Consider the following 18997-nt stretch of genomic DNA (forward strand, 5'->3'; position numbering starts at 1 on the left):
GCACGGGGAGATTAAGTAATTTGCCCGTAATCACAGAAGGTTGAGCGTCTGTGCCGAGACTCGAACCCGCTGCCCCAGCCCCAAGGTCAAACGCCCTAGCCCTTAGATCACATTCTCTAATTTATGCTAATTTCCCGACCAGGTGGTTTAAGACTAGAGCGGCCGGCTGGCAACTGCGTGCAGCTCCAGTGCAGACAGTCACGCTGCCGAATCCATAGAAAGCGTATGTTTAGACCCCCGAATCCTTGGAAGAGGGTTGGAGGGGGTTGTTTTTCTCCCTCAAACCTGGATCCCGGGAAGGGCTGGGATTATTGTGCAGCTGTCCCGAACATCCTGTGCCCCCTTGTTTACAGGTGTCGGGCCTGGGATGACAGAAGATTGCTCACTGTTGCATGTGACGCCCCAGCTGTGTCTCTCGGGCCGCAGGAAACCCAATCCTTGCCCGGGTAGCGTGGCCGGAGGAATCCGTGAGCAGTCCTGCAGACACGTGACCTTGGGACAAATCATATATATATATATAGACCTGTAACAAGATCTGCAGATATAGTGTGACGCTAAACTGGGAACCTAACAGAACAGCACCAGGAGCCGAGCAGGCGACAAGCAGAGAGCACCAGCAGACATTCGGATAAGCAGAGGCAGCAGGCCCAGAGCGCACAGCCAGTGAGCAGCGGCAGTCGCAGCGCTACACTTGCCTTCGAGAGAAACCCTGCGTGCAGGACTTGAGCCACAGCATGGACTTCCAAGCGGACATCATACGGGACTCTAACCCCATGGACAACTTGGAGAAGCAGCTCATCTGCCCCATCTGCCTTGAAATGTTCAACAAGCCGGTGGTCATCCTGCCCTGCCAGCACAACCTGTGCAGGAAATGTGCCAACGACGTCTTCCAGGTCAGTGCCAGCGGGCAGTGCAGGGGGAGGAGAAGTTACCATTAACTTTAGGGCCTGGTCGGCAGTATTCCGCTCTTTCCTGGCCGGGGACACTAACATAACGCAAAATGGCCAAGCCCCTTGCCCTTTTGCAAAATGTGAAGAGGGGCCTCTACGTTTCCCATATCTCACAGATATTCATCTGCCTTGGGCTGAATACCCCTCCCCCCCCCCCCAAGGATTGAGGGACCATGGAAGGTTTCGGACTCCTTGAGCTGCAGGGGCTACAGGGGCTGGTGTTACGCCCCTGACCGGGGCAGCTTGAACTTCCCGTTCACCCTCTTGGCTGGTTTGAGCCTGCCATTTCATTGCACAGCATTCTTTGGACGGGTTTTCAACCTGTCCCTTGCACGGAAGGTGCTTATCCAGCACTCCCCCGTGCAAGGCACAAACTACCCCTGAAACATCGACACTCTCCAGATCAAAGTTAAGCCTGTCTTTTCACTTCCAATACCTCTCGTATGCAGCGGAAGCCATGGCCCTTTTCTGCACTTAATACCCCTCTTCTCGTTCCCAGAACTCTGTCCCTGGACTGCTGGACACTCTCATGTCCAGAGCACAAGCTGCCCCATAACTCCCAGCGCTCTCCTGATGTCAGTCCAGCCTGTCCCTTCAATGCCAGGCACTCCTATAACCAAAGCACAAACTATCTCTTCCCTGGGCAGCACTCCTTTGACGAGTATCAGTCTGTCCCTTAACTAGCAGCATTCTCTTCACCAGGGCTTTAGTCTGCCCTTCCCATGCCTGCAGTTTGGTGACCAGGGCACACACAATCCCTTTACTGCCGTCAACACTCTCCTAACCAGGATACCTCTACCCCTTCTCTACTATCACTCTTCTGCCCAAAGCCTCACCCTGTCCCTTGACTGCTAGCACACTCTTACCAAGGGTAAAGGCCATGCTGCTTAATTTGTGCCAGGGGTTGTGGCAGATGGGCAATGGCACTTAGTTATGGGGACTGCTGCCTATTTTTCAACTTCTGACTTTGACCCCACACCAAGAGAGAGGCATTAAAGGGAGGAAGAAGAAGATAGGGAAAAAGGGACACATTGAAAGCATGGATGAAACAGAAGCTGCTAGAGTGAGATAAAGAGACAGGAGGTGTATGGCGGTGGAAGAAAGTGGCATGAGTTGGAATCATGAATAGACGGCATTGGTATTCTGCAAACCCCGCATTCAGCAGCACCAGCCATGGCCTTCTAAGAAAACCTTCGCCCCATTCACTTATTTTAATAACTACTGAGCTCACTGCTCTACTGCCCACAGTATCCTGCCCATGCTTCTGACTAAGGTCAGGACCTCCTATAACCTGTGCCCCCTCCAAACAGGTTAGCAGCACATCTCTGTCACTGGGCCAGAGCCTGGATATTCTCCTCAGTCAGCTGATGGTAGAGTATTCATTGCTCAGTGTTGTTACCACCATTCCCCTGACTGTGGTCTGCAAGGATGGCTACCAAAGTCACTGCCTCCTAGCCTGGGTTATTTAAGGCTGGTTGATGTCCTCCCTACTCCCTGGGGATAGTCAAAAGTGGAAGCCCAGGAGAAGGACATGCCAAAGTTGTGTGTTAAGTGGTTACCAAGGTCCGCTGACTTAAAATATGGGGGAATCTTTGCCAATGGGGAGTACGAGGAACTCAAGATCTGGAACCCTGACGAACGGCTCAAAGATCTCTTCATCTGGCATTACAGAAACTACACCAGAGCCCGGAATACATGTCACACCTGGGGAGACATCAGCCAACTCCAGAAAATGGTGTGGGAGGTAATCAAATATTTAAACACCTGGGGAGACATCAGCCATTGAGGAAGTTAAATAGCTTAGCACCTGTGGAGACAAAACCATTTCAGAGAAAGAGGGTGGGAGGAAAACGCGTATTTTAACACCTGGGAAGATATCAGCCATTGAAGAAATGCAAAATTTGCTCATCTTGGCAGATAACAACCATTCAAGAGAAAGGTACAAGAGGAAAACAAAGATCTTAACATATGGGAAGATATCAACCAGTCAAAAGAAAGGCATGAGAAGAAAACAAAGATCTTAACATCAGGGAAGATATCAACCATTCCAGAAAAGGTGTGAGAGGAAAACAAATATCTCAACACCTGTGGAGACATCAGCCATTAAGGAAAACAAATACCTCATAACCTAGGGAGACATCAACCATTCCAGAGAAAGGCGTGTAGGACAACAATTATCTTAACATCTAGTGAGACAGCAACCATTCCAGAGAAAGGCATGGGAGGAAAACAAATATCTAAAAACCCTGAAAGACATTACCAATTCCATATAAAGTAGGAGGAAAATAAGCATATCAATACCTGGGGAAACATCAGTCGTTGAGGAAAATAAATATCCAAATGCCTGTGGTTATATCAACCAGTCCAGAGAAAGATGTCGGAGCAAAACCAATATCTTAATACCCGGAAGGACATCAATAATTTCAGAGAAATGGGTGGGAAGGAAACAAATATACCAACACCTGGGAAGATATCAACCATTGAGGAAATTAAGTATGTGAACATCTGGGCAGATGACCACCATTTAAGACAAAACCATGGGAGAAAAAATATATCTCAATACCTGTGGAGACATCAGCCATTGAGGAAAACAAATACCTCAAAACCAGGGGAAACATCAACCATCCCAGAGAAGGATGTGGAAGGAAAACGAGTGAATCAGTACCTGGGGAGACATCAGCCATTGAGAAAAATAGTATCTCAACACCCGTGGAGACATCAATCATTCTATAGAAAGGGGTGGAAGGATAACAAATATCCTAACACCCGGAGAGACAGGAACCAATTCAGAGAAATGCATGGGAGGAAAACAAATATCTGAACATCTTGGGATTTATCAGCCATTGAGGAAAATAAATATCTTAACACCTGTGGATATATCAACCATTCCAGAGAAAGGTGTGGGAGGAAAACAAATATGTCAACATCTGGGGAGAGATCAGAAATTTTGTTAAACAGTGATTTCAAAACCTAGGGTGATATCAACCATTCCAGAGGAAGCTGCAGTCGGAAAGCAGATATCTCAACATATGGGGAAACAGAGGAAAGCCATGTCAGATTTCTAAACATCTGGGAAAACAGGAATTTATCTCATAACATATCCGGTGGTAGCGCTATTTTCAGAACAGGGAAGGGGGGGGGGTGAATGAAGTTTAAAGATCTCAATATTCTCGGAGTCAGGGACTTCTCTAGATGTGGTCAGTGTAAAATATCTCAATATCTGTACAGAAAGGGACTTCACCAGAAGAAAGTTGGGTAGTTCAAAACTCCTATAATGTGGAAAGTTGGACTTCAGTGGGAGAAGAGAGGAAATCTAGATACCTGAAACCTGGACCTCAACATCTGGAGAGGTAGGGGAGATGTAGCGGGGAGAAGTGAAACTTCCCAACATCTAGAGAATCAAGGCTTACTCCACAGGAAGAAACACAGACTTGGTGTCCCTCAAGGATAATTAAATTAGTGACTACAGAAGAATTGTGATTTAGTGGAGTCAGTTGCTGGATGCTGGAGTATTGCACTTTTGAGAAGAGACCGGGTGATTTTATCACAGAGAAGAGATTAAATCCTAGCCCATTAGAGACAGCTGAAGTGTTCTGTCCTTTGACTGCGCCATCAGAGGTTCAGTTCCAAGTGATAGTAGGAATGAGGGTTCAAGGAGAAGTAGGGGGCGATCAGCCCTGAAAAGTGCATGAATCAGAGCCCCTCACAGGATGCACACATGGCCTCAGCTCTGATTAAAGCTAGCATCAGGATTCATCTGAAAATAGTAAATTTTTAAAATATCCAAAATAGCAACAAAAAACACAAAAATAGTAGATTTTACAGTGTGTGTTAATTGATAATCCTCTAATTTCTGAAGCAAATGTCAAAATTGTAGTATAATTCTCAGGTGTAGTTATCTCCACAGTAGTGTGGCAGACGAAATGCCACTAGTGGAGTCTCCTCGGATTTTAGCCATCCACCAGATATCAGAAGAATGTATGTTACCATCCAGCTCAAAATGAGTGCAGAGTTTTGAAGGGAAGCTATAGCATCTCTCAAGGAAGGGGCTGGTTTGGTGAAGCTCAGATTGAAGAGAGGACCAAGAGCGTGAGCAAGAAACAAGAGGCCATCATCACCAGTTCTAGGCAGGATGAAGGGTCCCTCATTTTGGGTCAGTGACCCTCACTGGGGTTTGAGGTGTTTTAGCCCTTAGAAGAGACATAGGTCCCGATGTACTATTCTCATCCTCAAACTAGAGATGTGCTAGCACCCCAGACGGTGTGTGAATGGGAATGCACTTTGCGGTGCAACCTATTTAGTAATAAAACATATCACAAATTGTAAATTCACATGGGGCGTGGAGTCACAAAATGACTTGCAAATGACATTTCTCAGTTTGTTTTGATTGGCTGCAGATGAGGGGATGAAGGCCTCCAAAGGACTAAATTCCACCTCCGCTCTTGAATTTGCATTCCCAAACGGGAAACATTTTGTATGAAAAGAATCCCAGTCCATTAAAATCAACAGGGATACGTTTATAAAAATGTAACTTCCTGTCTGAGAATGCATAGGGGGAGCAGGCACTGGTCATGTGGAGCACGGCCTGCTCCCCCCGAGGCCGTCACGATCCCCAAAAGGGAAGATGGCCCATTGGACAACTTCCCATTTGCAAATCAGATACCACCCCCTTTGAGGTGACCACAAATGTGGTTACAAACCATTGATATATTCCTTTGCTTATCGAATCACAAATAGGAGGGGGGCACCCCTTTCATGCCTGCCACTCCTTGCGATTAAGACATGGACACAAAAACCCTTTTACGAGTCGATAACAGTTTTCCGACAAATAAAAGCGCTTTTGTGGATAGTACAAGGGTTTTGCAATCACAGTGATTTTGTGAACCGCAATATACCTTTGCACATCAGGCCTAAAATGGTTTTGGCGCCAAGTGGAGGCATGACAGGAATTCTTGCTGGAATGCTGCGCTCAGTGATTTTAATTGAGTCTGGAGATTTCTGTCTTCACTCCCCAGTGTAGATGCTAGATTAGAATCCATTAGAAGACCTGTAGACAGGAACTCACCTCATCCAGACCATGACGTGCCCCCTTGCTTAGAGGATTATTGAGTGCTGCGTACAGAGCTCTTTATTGGGTGTCGTACAGCACTGTCAAAGATTGACTGCAAAATTAATTATCACTAGATTATTATATCTGCGACTTTAAATTGTTTAGGGGATGATTTTTGATTTGTTTGAAATAGACTGATTTTGTATTGCCCCGAGGAGTCCTTGGGGACTCTAGTCAGGTTTCAATTGATCGCATAAAGCCAAACACGGAATATACTTCAGTTCATTCATATTTGTCCGCTCAACGCTGCACGAAGGCATGCAGGACAGTCCCAGGAGGGTGATCTCTTTTTGTATGAGCCTCGGCGGTGAGGGCTTTGAGAGGGGCTTTATCATCATATGAAAGGTTATTGATTTGGGGTATTCGGTTGGTATTTGTTGATTGGTTGTATGTGATAATATTGTCGATAACATTGACCTACACACATATATGCCCTCCACAATATCACCAATGTCTACATATATAGAGTAGAGCAGTTTTACTGTTATTAACTCCATGATGATATGCTGGGAGTGGATATTGTGGAGTCGATATAGGCGCAGCTCTACTTTAAAACTTTGACATTTATTATAATGCTATTCTTAAAAGCATAGGTGCCAGGTCCAAAGTTTTGTTCAGATGCCCGCAGCCGGCACTATCGAAGGGTGGCATACCGAATACCAAAGTTACCTCGCCTTGGCTCCACCTCTCTCATGCCTCTTTACTCTACTACCACACACTCCCTGCCTCTTCATCTCACTCTCACAGGTTGCTTTTTCATCCCTGCTTTCTCCATTTGTCACTGTTTTTCCATCTTTCATTCTCCACTTCTTTCATCTGCCTGTGTTTTTCACTCCCTTGTTTTGGATCAAGGTCTGTTGAAAAGTAGGCGGGAGTCCCAAAAAATAAGGGCCTCTGGAACCCACCTGCAAGCACTGGCTCAAATTAAGAACTGCTTCTTGATATACAGAGGTGAGACTAGGGTGTTTTTCTGCATCGGACCAAATTGCTCAAAACAGTCCTATATCAGATCTTCGATTTCCTCTATATCAACCTTGATTGAATATTTGAATGCAGCACCAACATCTCCGTTTCTGTTCATAACCAGAGAGGTGTGTGCACAGATTCAGGGGCAGATTTCTGAGCTCCTTGCAACACTTTTGCGCTGCTGTTGCATTACTTTTCGTGATGCAATGGCGTCGTTAACAATGTGCCATGTTACGCCATATTTTCAAAGTGACGCATGTAGGCAGATGTGTCACCTTGTAAACCCCTGTGCCACATTATACCTGCGTGAGGTGTAATATATGCAGGGTGGGCATTCCCCTGCAAGAAAGCCTAGTAGAAGTGGCACAGTGAAATTATCAGATTTCACTGCGCCACTTCTAGGACACTACTGCATCAAAACCTTACGCCTGCCTCATAGCACGTGTAAGGGTGACACAGTGCAATGTGTATCATAAGCCGGGTCTGGTGGCTCAGTGGACTAAGGCAGCCACTGCAGGGGCCTCTGTTCGACCTCATGGTCACAGGATCCAATCCTGGCGGGTGCACTCAGCCTTTCATCCATCTGAGGTCGATAAAATGAGTACCATTGAGTTGGTTAACAATAAACATCTGTTATTCAGCGCCAGGAAACCTGCGTGCGCTTTACAAATACACCTGTTATGTTATGTATAGGCCTCCCCATGCATTGCTGGAGTTGCATCCTGCTTACGACACAACTCCAGCAATGCCTGAGTTTTGTGCCAAAAGATACGTCAGGATTCCTGACGCATCCATTACTCCTTGAGACATGGAGCGCCGTACAGTAAATACGACATATCCATGGTGTCACAAGGAGGACGCAGTGAAAAGTGTTGCATTGTTGTTTTATCGCAGCGACACAACACATTTCATAAATGAAGCCTTCAGTTCTTTCCTAGGTACCACAGCGAGTGTCTAAACATGCTTCACCAACTGTGTGGCCTAGTGTGAGAGGCTAAACAGTATATGACATTACCAGAGCTTTGATTTGGGGAACGATATGAAACTACACCCTTGTTCAGTTTGTGAGGTGGTGCCATATAATTTGTTTGCAGTGCACTCGCCATCTGGACTATTTTTGTTTTGGGGTGTGCTGTTTATTCATAGTTGATAACGTATTGCTTCTGTAGGTGTTTGTATTTTCCAATGTGTCCAGAGTTCCCTGGTTCCCGCTGCACAAAGGGACATGTTTTAATCAAAGCTGATAGGACATGTGATTAGATGTCTACTGAGGCCAGTTCATTCACACGCTGGTATGTGTTTTTATCTAGGCTGGGAACCCATACTGGTCGACGCGCACCAGCTCCGTGTCAGGGGGTCGTTTTCGGTGTCCGTCCTGTCGTCATGAAGTGATTCTTGACCGACATGGGGTGTACGGACTGCAGAGGAACCTCCTGGTGGAGAACATCATCGACATCTACAAACAGGACTGCCACAGGTAGGAACGAGTTTGGGCGCTGTACATACACCTGGGTGCACTGTTAAATTTAAGAGCAGTGTGCAGGTAGGCTCACTGCACGCTCAGTGCCATGTGCATGAGGTCATACCAATGAACACACTTCCTGCTGCAGCACAGAGCTGTTGGGTGGGCAGAAGGCGGCCATTTTCTTGTGTGTTAGGTTAGGGTGCGTTGCAAAGAGCTGGCCAGTGTGTAAGCGCTGCACACACCCATTGTGGTATATACAGACCCAAATATGCATAGGTTGATCTGCTTGTTAATCAAAGCATCACAGTACTGTACGCTTAATTGTCTGATGGCCAGGATAGGACCAGACTGTGGTATACAGTGCAAGAAGAATGTGCACAGAGAAGGATGTGCGAGGAGGTGATCAAATGAATGTATGAAATGGCAATTCTCTGAACACAGGGATCTATGTGATGACAAAGAATGCAAAAGAATGCCTTAAATAAAAAAAGTAATGCACAATGACAATAAACATTTTACACTGCCGTCATAACAAATTTTAGATTAAATGAAGCTATTATAACAAGTTTTGAAGAAAGTACCTGACAACCCAAACACCCACCATAGCAACCTGAATGCTGTACCTGGCATTTTGTGTTTTGCTAATAACATTAGCGCAGTTTGACAAATCTGCGCAAAACTTTTCCAAAATAAAGCTGGCCCACCTTGGCACCTTCATGGAAAGTTTCACGCTGATCCATCAAGCAGGAGTCAAGAAAAAAGGAGGGTGTCAGAAAAACTGTCATTCCTGTGTCAATTCCCATCGGAAAATTTGCTCTCTACTACAGAAAAAACAACTGTACTGAATTATATTGAATTTGTCAAAAAGTTAGAACTTTTCTCTGAAAGTGTGCTTTTTGTGATTTAGTGTAGGCCAGTGCAGCCGTTTTTGAGAAATTAGTGTTTCGGGTACAGAATGGGCATGAAGGTGTTAAAAAGTTAGGGATATCTGGACAGATAAGGTCAAGATATGCTCTGATAGGCCAGTTTAAAGGAGACTAGTCAATTGACTGGCTGAAACATGAACAATATGTTGTGGCAGCGATGATATGACTCAGGGACATGAATGGGCCCAACGCTTTGAAAATGAGTAAAAAAACCGTTAGTTGAAAGAGTGAGCACAACCTGATGCCCAGGGGAATGTTAGGGGATCACAAGTGGACCCTCCCCTTTTTGGCAGGCTGCAAAATGGAGAACATGGACATTACAGGACTCAGGGGTCATGGTCCCCATTGAAATTCTTTGTGGTGAAAGCCTGTTTTTGAGGGTCACAAAAAGGAATACATGTCAAAGGTGATAACATATTTTAGCCACTATAAATTATTTGTTGATGGTGTAATTCTCGTTTTTGGAATTCTGGTGAGTTCTCATGTGGTTTTGCCCTGTGAAAATCCTGACCCTTTTCTGGGATTTGATGAACTATGTTTGAGAGAAAAGGATGGGGCATAATATCAAGAAACGGCGATAAAATTATCGCCGCTTTAGCGGCAGAAAACTGCCGCTAAAGCGGCGATAATGTGCTCGATAATATGCCCTGGAGAATTCCCATAGAAGCCCATGTTCTGGTGTCAACATGGGCTTCTATTGGAATTCTCTGCGGCATATTATCAAGCCCATTATCGCCGCTTTTGCGGCAGTTTTCTGCCATTAAAGCGGCGATAATTTTAACGCCGTGCTTGATAATATGCCCCTATTTTCTCTCATGATTTTCTCTTAGAGGTTATGGAAGGTGCTTTAGAAGCTAAAATGTGAGCATACTTTCTATATGTATTTATATGCTATTTCTCTATCAGCCATGTGAGAAAAAAGTCTCATGTTTTGAGGAAGTCCTTCCAATAGCAGCAGCAGCAGCCTACGAGTGTGCTACTTCAGCTTCCCACAGTGTTCTAATGAACAACCAACTTAAAGTATTTCCTTCTGAAATTATCACAAAGAGGGGTTCATATTTTCATAGACCTTATGGTAAGTGCTGTAGAAAGCTAAATTGAGGATACATTTTCTATGAATCCCAAATATTTTTCATATTCATGTCAATAAATTCTCCTGGCATGCAGACTAGAACATGTACTTTCAACTCCAGGAGCAGTCTGTCAGTTAACGCTATAATAATCAACTGCAGCGACGCCACAAAGTCCTAATGAGCAAATAGAGCACTAACATTATGCATTCTGCATTTATGGCAAAAGTGTGGCACACCTGAATGTGACCAAGATAGAATCAAAGCTTTAAAATGACAGAATTTCCTACAGAGGAGACTTCAGTAAAGGAGCACAATGAGGGGGTTCGTTTTGTCATAGAAATTATGGCTTGTTCTCCAGAAAGCTGAAATAAGGAAACCTTTTATAGAGTTCCTGAACATTTCAGTAAAATATTCTGACAGGCACAATGAAACATGTATAGTACTATAAGTAATCAATTGCAATATCACCACAGCAAGGCTGGACTGGCAGTACCAGGCATCAGACGTTTTTCCTGGGATTCTGGAAGGGTGGGTGGCAGGTTTTGTTAGTGGGGGTGGTTTTGTAGCAGTACAGCAGTTTTAAAAGCACTGCAAAGTTCCTTGAATATTTAGCAGTTTTTGGGCAACACTAATAATGTAAAGTTAACTCTGGTGATTGATGTACCAGCTGGAGAGAGATGGAAGGTTTGTCTAGTGGCAGCTTTGACTCATCTAAGGTAGTGCAGAGGGTTAATAAACCTGCTGCAAATAATGTGTACCATGCATATCAAAAACAATATTTTACGTGCAAAGATCAGTGGTTTACTGCTTTTGTAACAGAGATTATTTTGCTACTGTGCAGTTCAAAAATGACAATTATAATCTAGCATTGTGAGCTATAAACTGCCATCAAAGAGCTGCATGCAAGCTGCAAGGTACATGTTAGAAAGTTTGTTTTCCCACCCAATCTTTCATTATTCCAATGTTGCTAAAAAAAGGTTTGCTTGGGTGAAAATAAATTCTTATTATTAAAGTCAACCCTAACCACTGTGTTATGGTCTGAATCCTGAGTTTGTGCTTCTTCAGACCAAGCACTTTAATAAAGGTCCTATCACTATGGATGGCATTGAATCCTACACCTTGTAGTCCCTTTGCCTTATGTAACATTTTCTGTACACCGATTTACACATGTAAGATTCATTGTCTCTGTATGTGATATAAAGTGTCCCTACACTGGTATGAGAGGTGTTATAAAGCAAATAAAATACATGTGAGAAAGTGGCTATGGAGAGATGAAAGGCACTGTTGGGGGTGGTTAGTTTAGGTAATCATTGAAGAGCCTTAACAAAGGTTGTTGTATACTGGTGCACAGTAAGGTCATAATTTACTATGCTTTACAAGCTAATACAACTGAATATACAATGACAAATGTGTTGTACAATGCACAGTTTTTCTCCAGATTTTTTGGGGGGGAGTCACCCCCCTTTGTAGTGGTCAGGCCCACTCGCTGCACTTGCTATGCACCGTACAAGGGCTGGTCTGACAAAATTTGCCAGGGACGCATTGAGTTCCCAGTCCAGCCCTGCACAGAGTTCTAATGAACAACTAGAGTGCTAACATATTGTATTTAAGACAAAATGAGGCACTCCTTAACTCTGTTTTGTTGGAACAGAAACTGTTGAATATAAAGTCTTTCCAGAGGAGCATAGTGAAGTAAATGAGCATTGAAATCTTAATGCAGGCATGAACCCAGTGGGTTGAATATGTGAGGTAAGCTATAGATGCTTAGTTATTTGAGGCATAATATATTTTATAAGGGCTAAAAATAGTTTAACAGAGAGATATCTGCCTGAGTATAGCATCCACTTTCCACGTCTGGTTACTTAGCATACACATCTTGTAAGGACTCTTGTAGTTTGCCTATAAGATTTTGAAAGATGCAAAAGAAGTCGGATATTCCAGAAGCGAAACACTCATGAAGGATGTCATTGTCATTTTAGTTGTATTCACCCTATATATGGATACAGTGGGGGTAGGTCACTTTCAGAGATCTGTTTGCTTAAATCATGGAACAACAGAATATTGGTCAACCTTTGCTGTGATGGGCTGAAGGCTTAGCAAATAGGGTGTTAGAGGGTCAAAGAGAGGTGGGAGCAGGACCTGGCCACAGGCAAGGCCATGAGACTAACAACTTTCTGCACACGGCCAAAGACCATGCACAGCAAGGGGGTGTCCACGTGTAGAAGGTAGATCACAGTTTTGGCCATAGTCAAAAAATGACCATGGGGTGACCCAGTGCTCATTGGAACCTGGGTGATGAACTAATGTACATATGACAGTGGTTTGCATGGATTTATATTACAAGAACCAGTCAATTACAGAGAGAGTATAAGGTGGGTTCAGGAACTAATCATACATTACACCCCTGAATAAATAAAAAAAAATAGCAATAACAGAATTCATCCTGTTTTATTTTAATCAGTGAACACGAGAAGAACATTTAGGTGCTCCATGTGACTGCCCAGTTCTAGTTATTAGTGACATGAGTGTGAATGAGCACAGCTGAACAATGAAAAGCAAATAAAGTGTTGGATGTTAATACAGTTCAGTTCAGTACACTGACAACAATGCTTGGTTCGGGTATACAGATTATACATTGAGTGCCTGGATATTCGGGGGCCAATTTCATAAAGTTAACTTTGAGTAATTTGCATTTTTGTGTCAGTTTACTACTTTTGACTATTCACAAAATCAGAGTGTATGTTAACACCGAAAAAGAAAAAAACAATACTAAGTCCAGCACCACACATTGCCAGCCACAGGTCCTGCCCACAATCCCATAGTAAATCATGGATAAAGGGAATTAATAATTATTCATGCACAATCACGTTTTTTTCTAGGTGGGAATTTATCTTTTAATTTACACTTCAGAAAATAATTTTGATTTGTTTTCATATATTTCCATGAATTAAAGATTTATTTCGAAATTAAGTTAATAAGGGCCTGATGAGGATGATGGTGGTATGTGTCCAGTCGTTGTGTTTTCGGCAGTCTGACCGCCACCTCCTTGGCAGTCCAACCGTCCAATTATGATGTGTTATTTTAATTTAATATTATTTCCTCTGGGGATTCATTATAATTCCTCAGCTCCAATATTTTATATGGAAGAGTGCTTCAGTACCAGTGGCTAGCTGACTTGCTACTGCTTTTTAGTAGTAATTCACACTCGGATTTTGTGAATAGTCAAAGTAGTAAACTTGCTCAAAAAAGTGTGAATTAGTCAAAAAGTGTGTTACCTTTATGAATATGGCCCTGAATGCCCAGCCAACAAATCAATCAGTAGGTCTATGTTTCAAGCGTAATTGGTTATTTACAACCATGGTCTTCTTCAGGACAAGATGATGATAGAATCCTACAGCGAAATAGAACACTCAGTATATATTTGATAATTTGGTTAGGCAAAAAGTCCATGTAAAAATATATGGAGATTGCAGTCTTACCTCAGAGTAACTAATGATTGAGTAAGAAAAATGCTATAGTGTAAACAATTAATCATCCATAATAAGGAAAAATGAGAACATAGCTCTCATGGGGATGAAATTCGTCTCTCACACGCTATTCGATTAATACATTTCATGTCCAGAAGCAATCCATTATGTCAAAAAAAAAACTCCTACTCAATTAGAATCAACTGTTGCATATACTTTGGATTGGATTTTGGCAATGTGGGATTAAATGTTCCATAGGAGGAATAACCCTCCTGAATGAAAACAAACTGCCCACTGCAGCAGGTGATACAACAGAGATCTGCTCTTGGTGCTGCAGTATTCAGAAATTGTTAGACACACCTAACAAACGACAGAAGAGATTGCTCATTGCGGAAAAGACAATTGGTGAGCAAAGACATGAGATGGGAATGCAAGAGCCTATTTGTTTAAAGAGAATAAAGAAACTATTAGATTAAAAGTGACTATATATATACATATATGCATTAGTTTAGATAAAATTAAAAAAATAACATATTTCTACCTGATGAAGTGAATTGCCCCCAAAGTGCTATCAATATTGGTTTGCCAATCTCCAGATTAAAACCCATCACTAAGTGCTTTAGATTTGTGCCAAAATCTGGTTCAGCAACATCTGTAGTAAGAGCCCTAGCACTGGAGTACCACAATAGATGTCTTCGGGCCCTATTTAAAGCTTGGCAGAAAGAATGCTCCATCGCAAATGTGACGTATATCCCATTTACCCTATTACTAGTTCCGTAGGTTATAATGTACTTGTAATATGACGGACAGGGCATCCGCTATGTTTGTGATAGAGTGTCCCATCCGACAAACTCAAATTAAGGCCTAGTCCAAAAAAATGAACTATACACCTGCTTTGCAAATTTTCATATATTTGGCTACCACCTTAAGGTAATACAGAGTTGGGTCTTTATATTCATGATGGCAGTTCTTCACGTCGATGTAAACAAAGGGGCACACGTGACTATGTCTTTGTGCTACAATGCACACAGGAAATTCCAAGATAGGTGGTCGGGTGCATTTGTCATCTTGACTCCCAAGCTAGGGTCTCAGGCAGACCAGTGAGAGTTGACTGGTTTCTCAGGTTTCATCATTGGCTGTGGAGAATAATTTGACATGGTGGCCAGATATAAACAAGTTCTGATGATCAGAAGCTCTTGGTGGACCCTGGAACATGCTTCCAGGAGATGGGCACATTGATATCTGGAAACTCCAGACAGGGGCAATGTTTTTGGCCAATGCTAATGAAAATAACAGGCCTGTTTGGCTTACCTTCTCTCCTTGACAATCCTTCTATATTGAGAAGACCTGTAAGTATATCAAACTGGAGTTGGAGGTGTAAGAAAATCTGCAGGCAGTAGTATTGTGTCTTGGGATGTTTCACAGAAAAACATTTCTTAAATGCGTTGCAAACAGGCAAACCTGTTCATATGCCTAATGCCGACACATGCCCACGTCAAGGTAACTTGCTCACATTCATATCACTGATACAGGTCAAGTGAACACACTAGCGCCTCACCAATAGTACCAAAGCTGATCACCTGCAATCACTACCTCTTGCCAAACCAATCAACGTCTATGTCACTGTTCTATGTCCATTTCAGACCATTCTCAAGATTAGTTTCTATCAAGTCCCTATGTATTTTCCTCATTGGATGAGCAAGTCAGGGGCATGTCTGCTGATGGAAGATGTGCCCAAAGGCAGGTTTTCTGGAATGATGTAAGTGCTGGAGCACAATCATTCTTATGCTTTGCTCACATGACCTTCATGTGTACAATCTGAAGCTCTGTTAACCCTTTTCTATTGTCTTCTCTCCACAGCCGACCCCTGAAGAAAGGGAAGAACCCCATGTGCAAAGAGCATGAGGATGAGAAGATCAACATCTACTGCCTGACATGCGAGGTGCCCACGTGTTCCATGTGCAAGGTGTTCGGGGCGCACAAGGACTGTCAGGTGGCCCAGCTCCAGAGCGTATATCAAGGACAGAAGGTACACATAGGGAACCCTACCTCAATAATTAGAAAGCAGAATATGGTCAACAACAAGAGCAGTGCAGAACATACCCTCAATAACAGCAGTGCAGAACAGGGTCTTCAGTAAGAGCAGTGCTGAACAGGGCCCCAATAAAGAAGCACAGACCTTGGCTCCTAGTCATTATAGAACAGACAACGACGAGGGGAAATTACTTTAATTTTCTCTTGTGGCCGTCTGTCGAATACTCAACCCCCCCTCCCAATCCGGTCCACCGCCTCACTGCACTTACCTGCATGGGCTGCTACTGGCAATAGAGGTCATGCCACCCTATGAGAGCAGGACAGGGCATGGCCCCAATAAGAGAACAGAAGAAAGGGCCCCTCACTAAGAACAGCAATAAACAGGTCCATAAAAAAAAATGCTCAAAACGGAGCCCCTATAAAAGTAACACCTTAAGAGGCTTCCAGTGAGGGCCACACAGAACAGAGCCTAGGATAACACCAGAATATGCCCCAACTAGGGCATCACAGAACATTGCCCTCAAAACGAGCATGCCAGAACCAAAAGCACCCATCAGATAAGATCAGCACCGAATAGGAGCTTCGAATCAGAGCAGTGATTAAATGAACCCTCCAATACGAACAGAAAACAGCATGACCTCCCCCCATTCCATCATCAGCATAACCGCACAGAAACTCTTAAGCCACTTCTAAGTCCTACTCTAAGCCTTATGCTTGACTCTTTGGGGCTTCTACAACCCTCTCTGCTGCGCTACTGACTTCCCTTCCAGCTCCTAGTGTCAATGCCTGGCTCCATGAGTGACACCCAACCTCATCTGTAGGAACTATTAATTCATTGGCTGCCAACCAGAACCTAGTGTCACTGGTTGTCCAAGGACAGTCTCATCCCATCCACGGTGCATTTGACCTGTCCAAGCATCTTGCGGCTTCCCAAGGTCCCTGTGATTATTTCTGTCTCATTAATAAGACTACAGATAGGAAAGTTTTAGATCCCCTTCTAACACATGCTCAGTGGTGGCCAATGCAGATAAAGAGTGGTGAGACAGGTGGAGGGGGCGCAGGTGGGATGCGTGCGGGCACAGTGGGAGTGCGTGGGGGCGGTTTAATAATTACAAAAATAATGAAAGACTCCCCATTCAATCCCCGGTGTGCTCTCATTCTTGCTCTCAAGCATGAGAGCAGCGTGGGAATTGGCCTGAGTGGGCTGGATTATCGTTCATTCAGGCACAGGGAGTCTGTACTTGTTTCTCCAACCTAGCTGTGCAATACAGCTGGGTTGGGGAAACATAAGCGCACATGTCAGTTTGGCCTGCCTAAGATGGCCGGTCAAACTGACATGCACATTTAGAAGTGCACATACCACTCCTCCTCTCCACCCCCCCATGGCCTGGCCCCACCCCTTCCTGCACACGCTGGCTCAGCCAGCAGCTGAGAATTAAAACCATAATAAAATATAATTTTATTTTTCCACTGCTGGCTCTGAGGGAGTGGGGCAATGCTCTTCCGCCATTGCAGAGGAGCCGCCGCTGCACCTGCTATTACCCACCGGCTCCCACTGGCCCATCGAGTCACAGCCAATGACCTCACTATGAAAGTGCACTCAGGATGCTGTGGTACCCCCAGTGTCAATGTGCTTGGGGAGTCAGCAAGTGCATTCAGGGTGTTAGTGTGCTGAATGACGAGGGCAAGTAGTGCGCTCAGCCACGGTTTCGGTTCTTATGTGTTTATTAATAATTTGTGTCAACGAGAGCAGGAGGATGTTAAGTCACAGTTTATATTTAGAGTTTTAGTAGCCGCAGTGCGCAGAGGGTGACGGTCACCTCACTTTTAAAAATCTGCTCTGTAGCTCTTGGAAGCTCCAGGACAGATGTTATCATCATCATCGCCAGCGGCTTATAATAAGCAGCCCATGTCACCTCCATTTAAAGAAGCTCATGTTTAATTCTGCCACATATCTGATTCCCCAAAACTGACTTTTTATTGCTGTCCCAAAGTAAGACCAGTTCTGCGTTTCCTATCCTCGATTTCTGGCCAGGCCCTCTCTCCAGTTCCAGTATCAAGCCACATCTACAATAACTACCTCTGATATCTTATAGGTCTTTATTCTTGTTCCATCATCTAGCCACCTCTTCACTTCCTGTTTGTGAAATCTTTCCTGTTTTTGATTCCAGTCTCATTTTCTAGCCACCTCTCCTTTTCTAGGTACTCTGGTCCTGGCCTCCATTTTCTGCGTCCAGAGCCAAGGCTGGATTTCAGAACCCGACGGCCTCATTGGGCCTCATCAGTGAGGTGCAGCTTGAGTCCTGTGACCCAGCGATATCAGGACCCATGTCAAGGGAGACTCACTTAAACAACACAAATGTGATGAGCAGAATCTATGAATGAATCTCATCCTCTGGCAACTACTTAGGGGCACCACTTACTTCCCTTAGGACCTTTAATGTCCTATGGTGCATCCCTTATAGACCGTATGAGTTCTTCATCATGAGGCGTCTGAGGTTCAGCATCAACCCTTGCATTTAGTTCCACCAGTGGAAATAAAAATGACCAGAAAATTAATTATGTTTGTAGTAAATGGAAATTAAAAGCAAAAGCTGTGCCTGATAACCCCAAGCATCTTCCATAAAAAATGATTTCTGTGCTTTTTGCTCTACATCCCCAATGGACTTTCCGTGTTTTAATATCGCCTGAGTCCGTCTCTGTATTGTTCAGTTCTCTGTGCCTTTTGCTCACCAACCCCCCAATCTGTTGACCAATTACATCATAATTTATTTATTTAGTTTAATGGCTTTAGATATAAAGTGGGAAACTAGCCCCAAAGGCCAGTGGCGTGCTGTACAGAGCAGCCAGTCTCAATAAGACCTTGTCACGTGTCTTTTGGCAAACACACCCTGACTCATTAACCGCTTTGTGTCACTGGATGACCACATCAGTTTCGCTACTAGAGGCTAGTCACTAACACTCTTGGATCACTGAGCCCTGTGCCTTTTGGTTAACACCATCCTG

General features: G+C 44.0%; 1 protein-coding gene across 1 annotated transcript in view; it reads left to right on the forward strand.

Annotated features, from left to right (window-relative positions):
* Positions 1–537: 537 nt before the first annotated feature.
* The window catches only part of TRIM63 (tripartite motif containing 63), a 35962-nt gene continuing 17502 nt past the window's right edge, over positions 538–18997 (forward strand). The window contains exons 1-3 of the mRNA XM_085647784.1: positions 538–893; positions 8337–8503; positions 15818–15986. Of these exons, the coding sequence (XP_085503910.1) occupies positions 735–893; positions 8337–8503; positions 15818–15986 (495 nt within the window). The 5' untranslated portion in view covers positions 538–734. The remainder of the gene's footprint in view (positions 894–8336; positions 8504–15817; positions 15987–18997) is intronic.

The sequence above is a fragment of the Triturus cristatus genome, chromosome 3_2 (genome assembly GCF_964204655.1).
Source record: "Triturus cristatus chromosome 3_2, aTriCri1.1, whole genome shotgun sequence".
Taxonomy (NCBI): domain Eukaryota; kingdom Metazoa; phylum Chordata; class Amphibia; order Caudata; family Salamandridae; genus Triturus; species Triturus cristatus.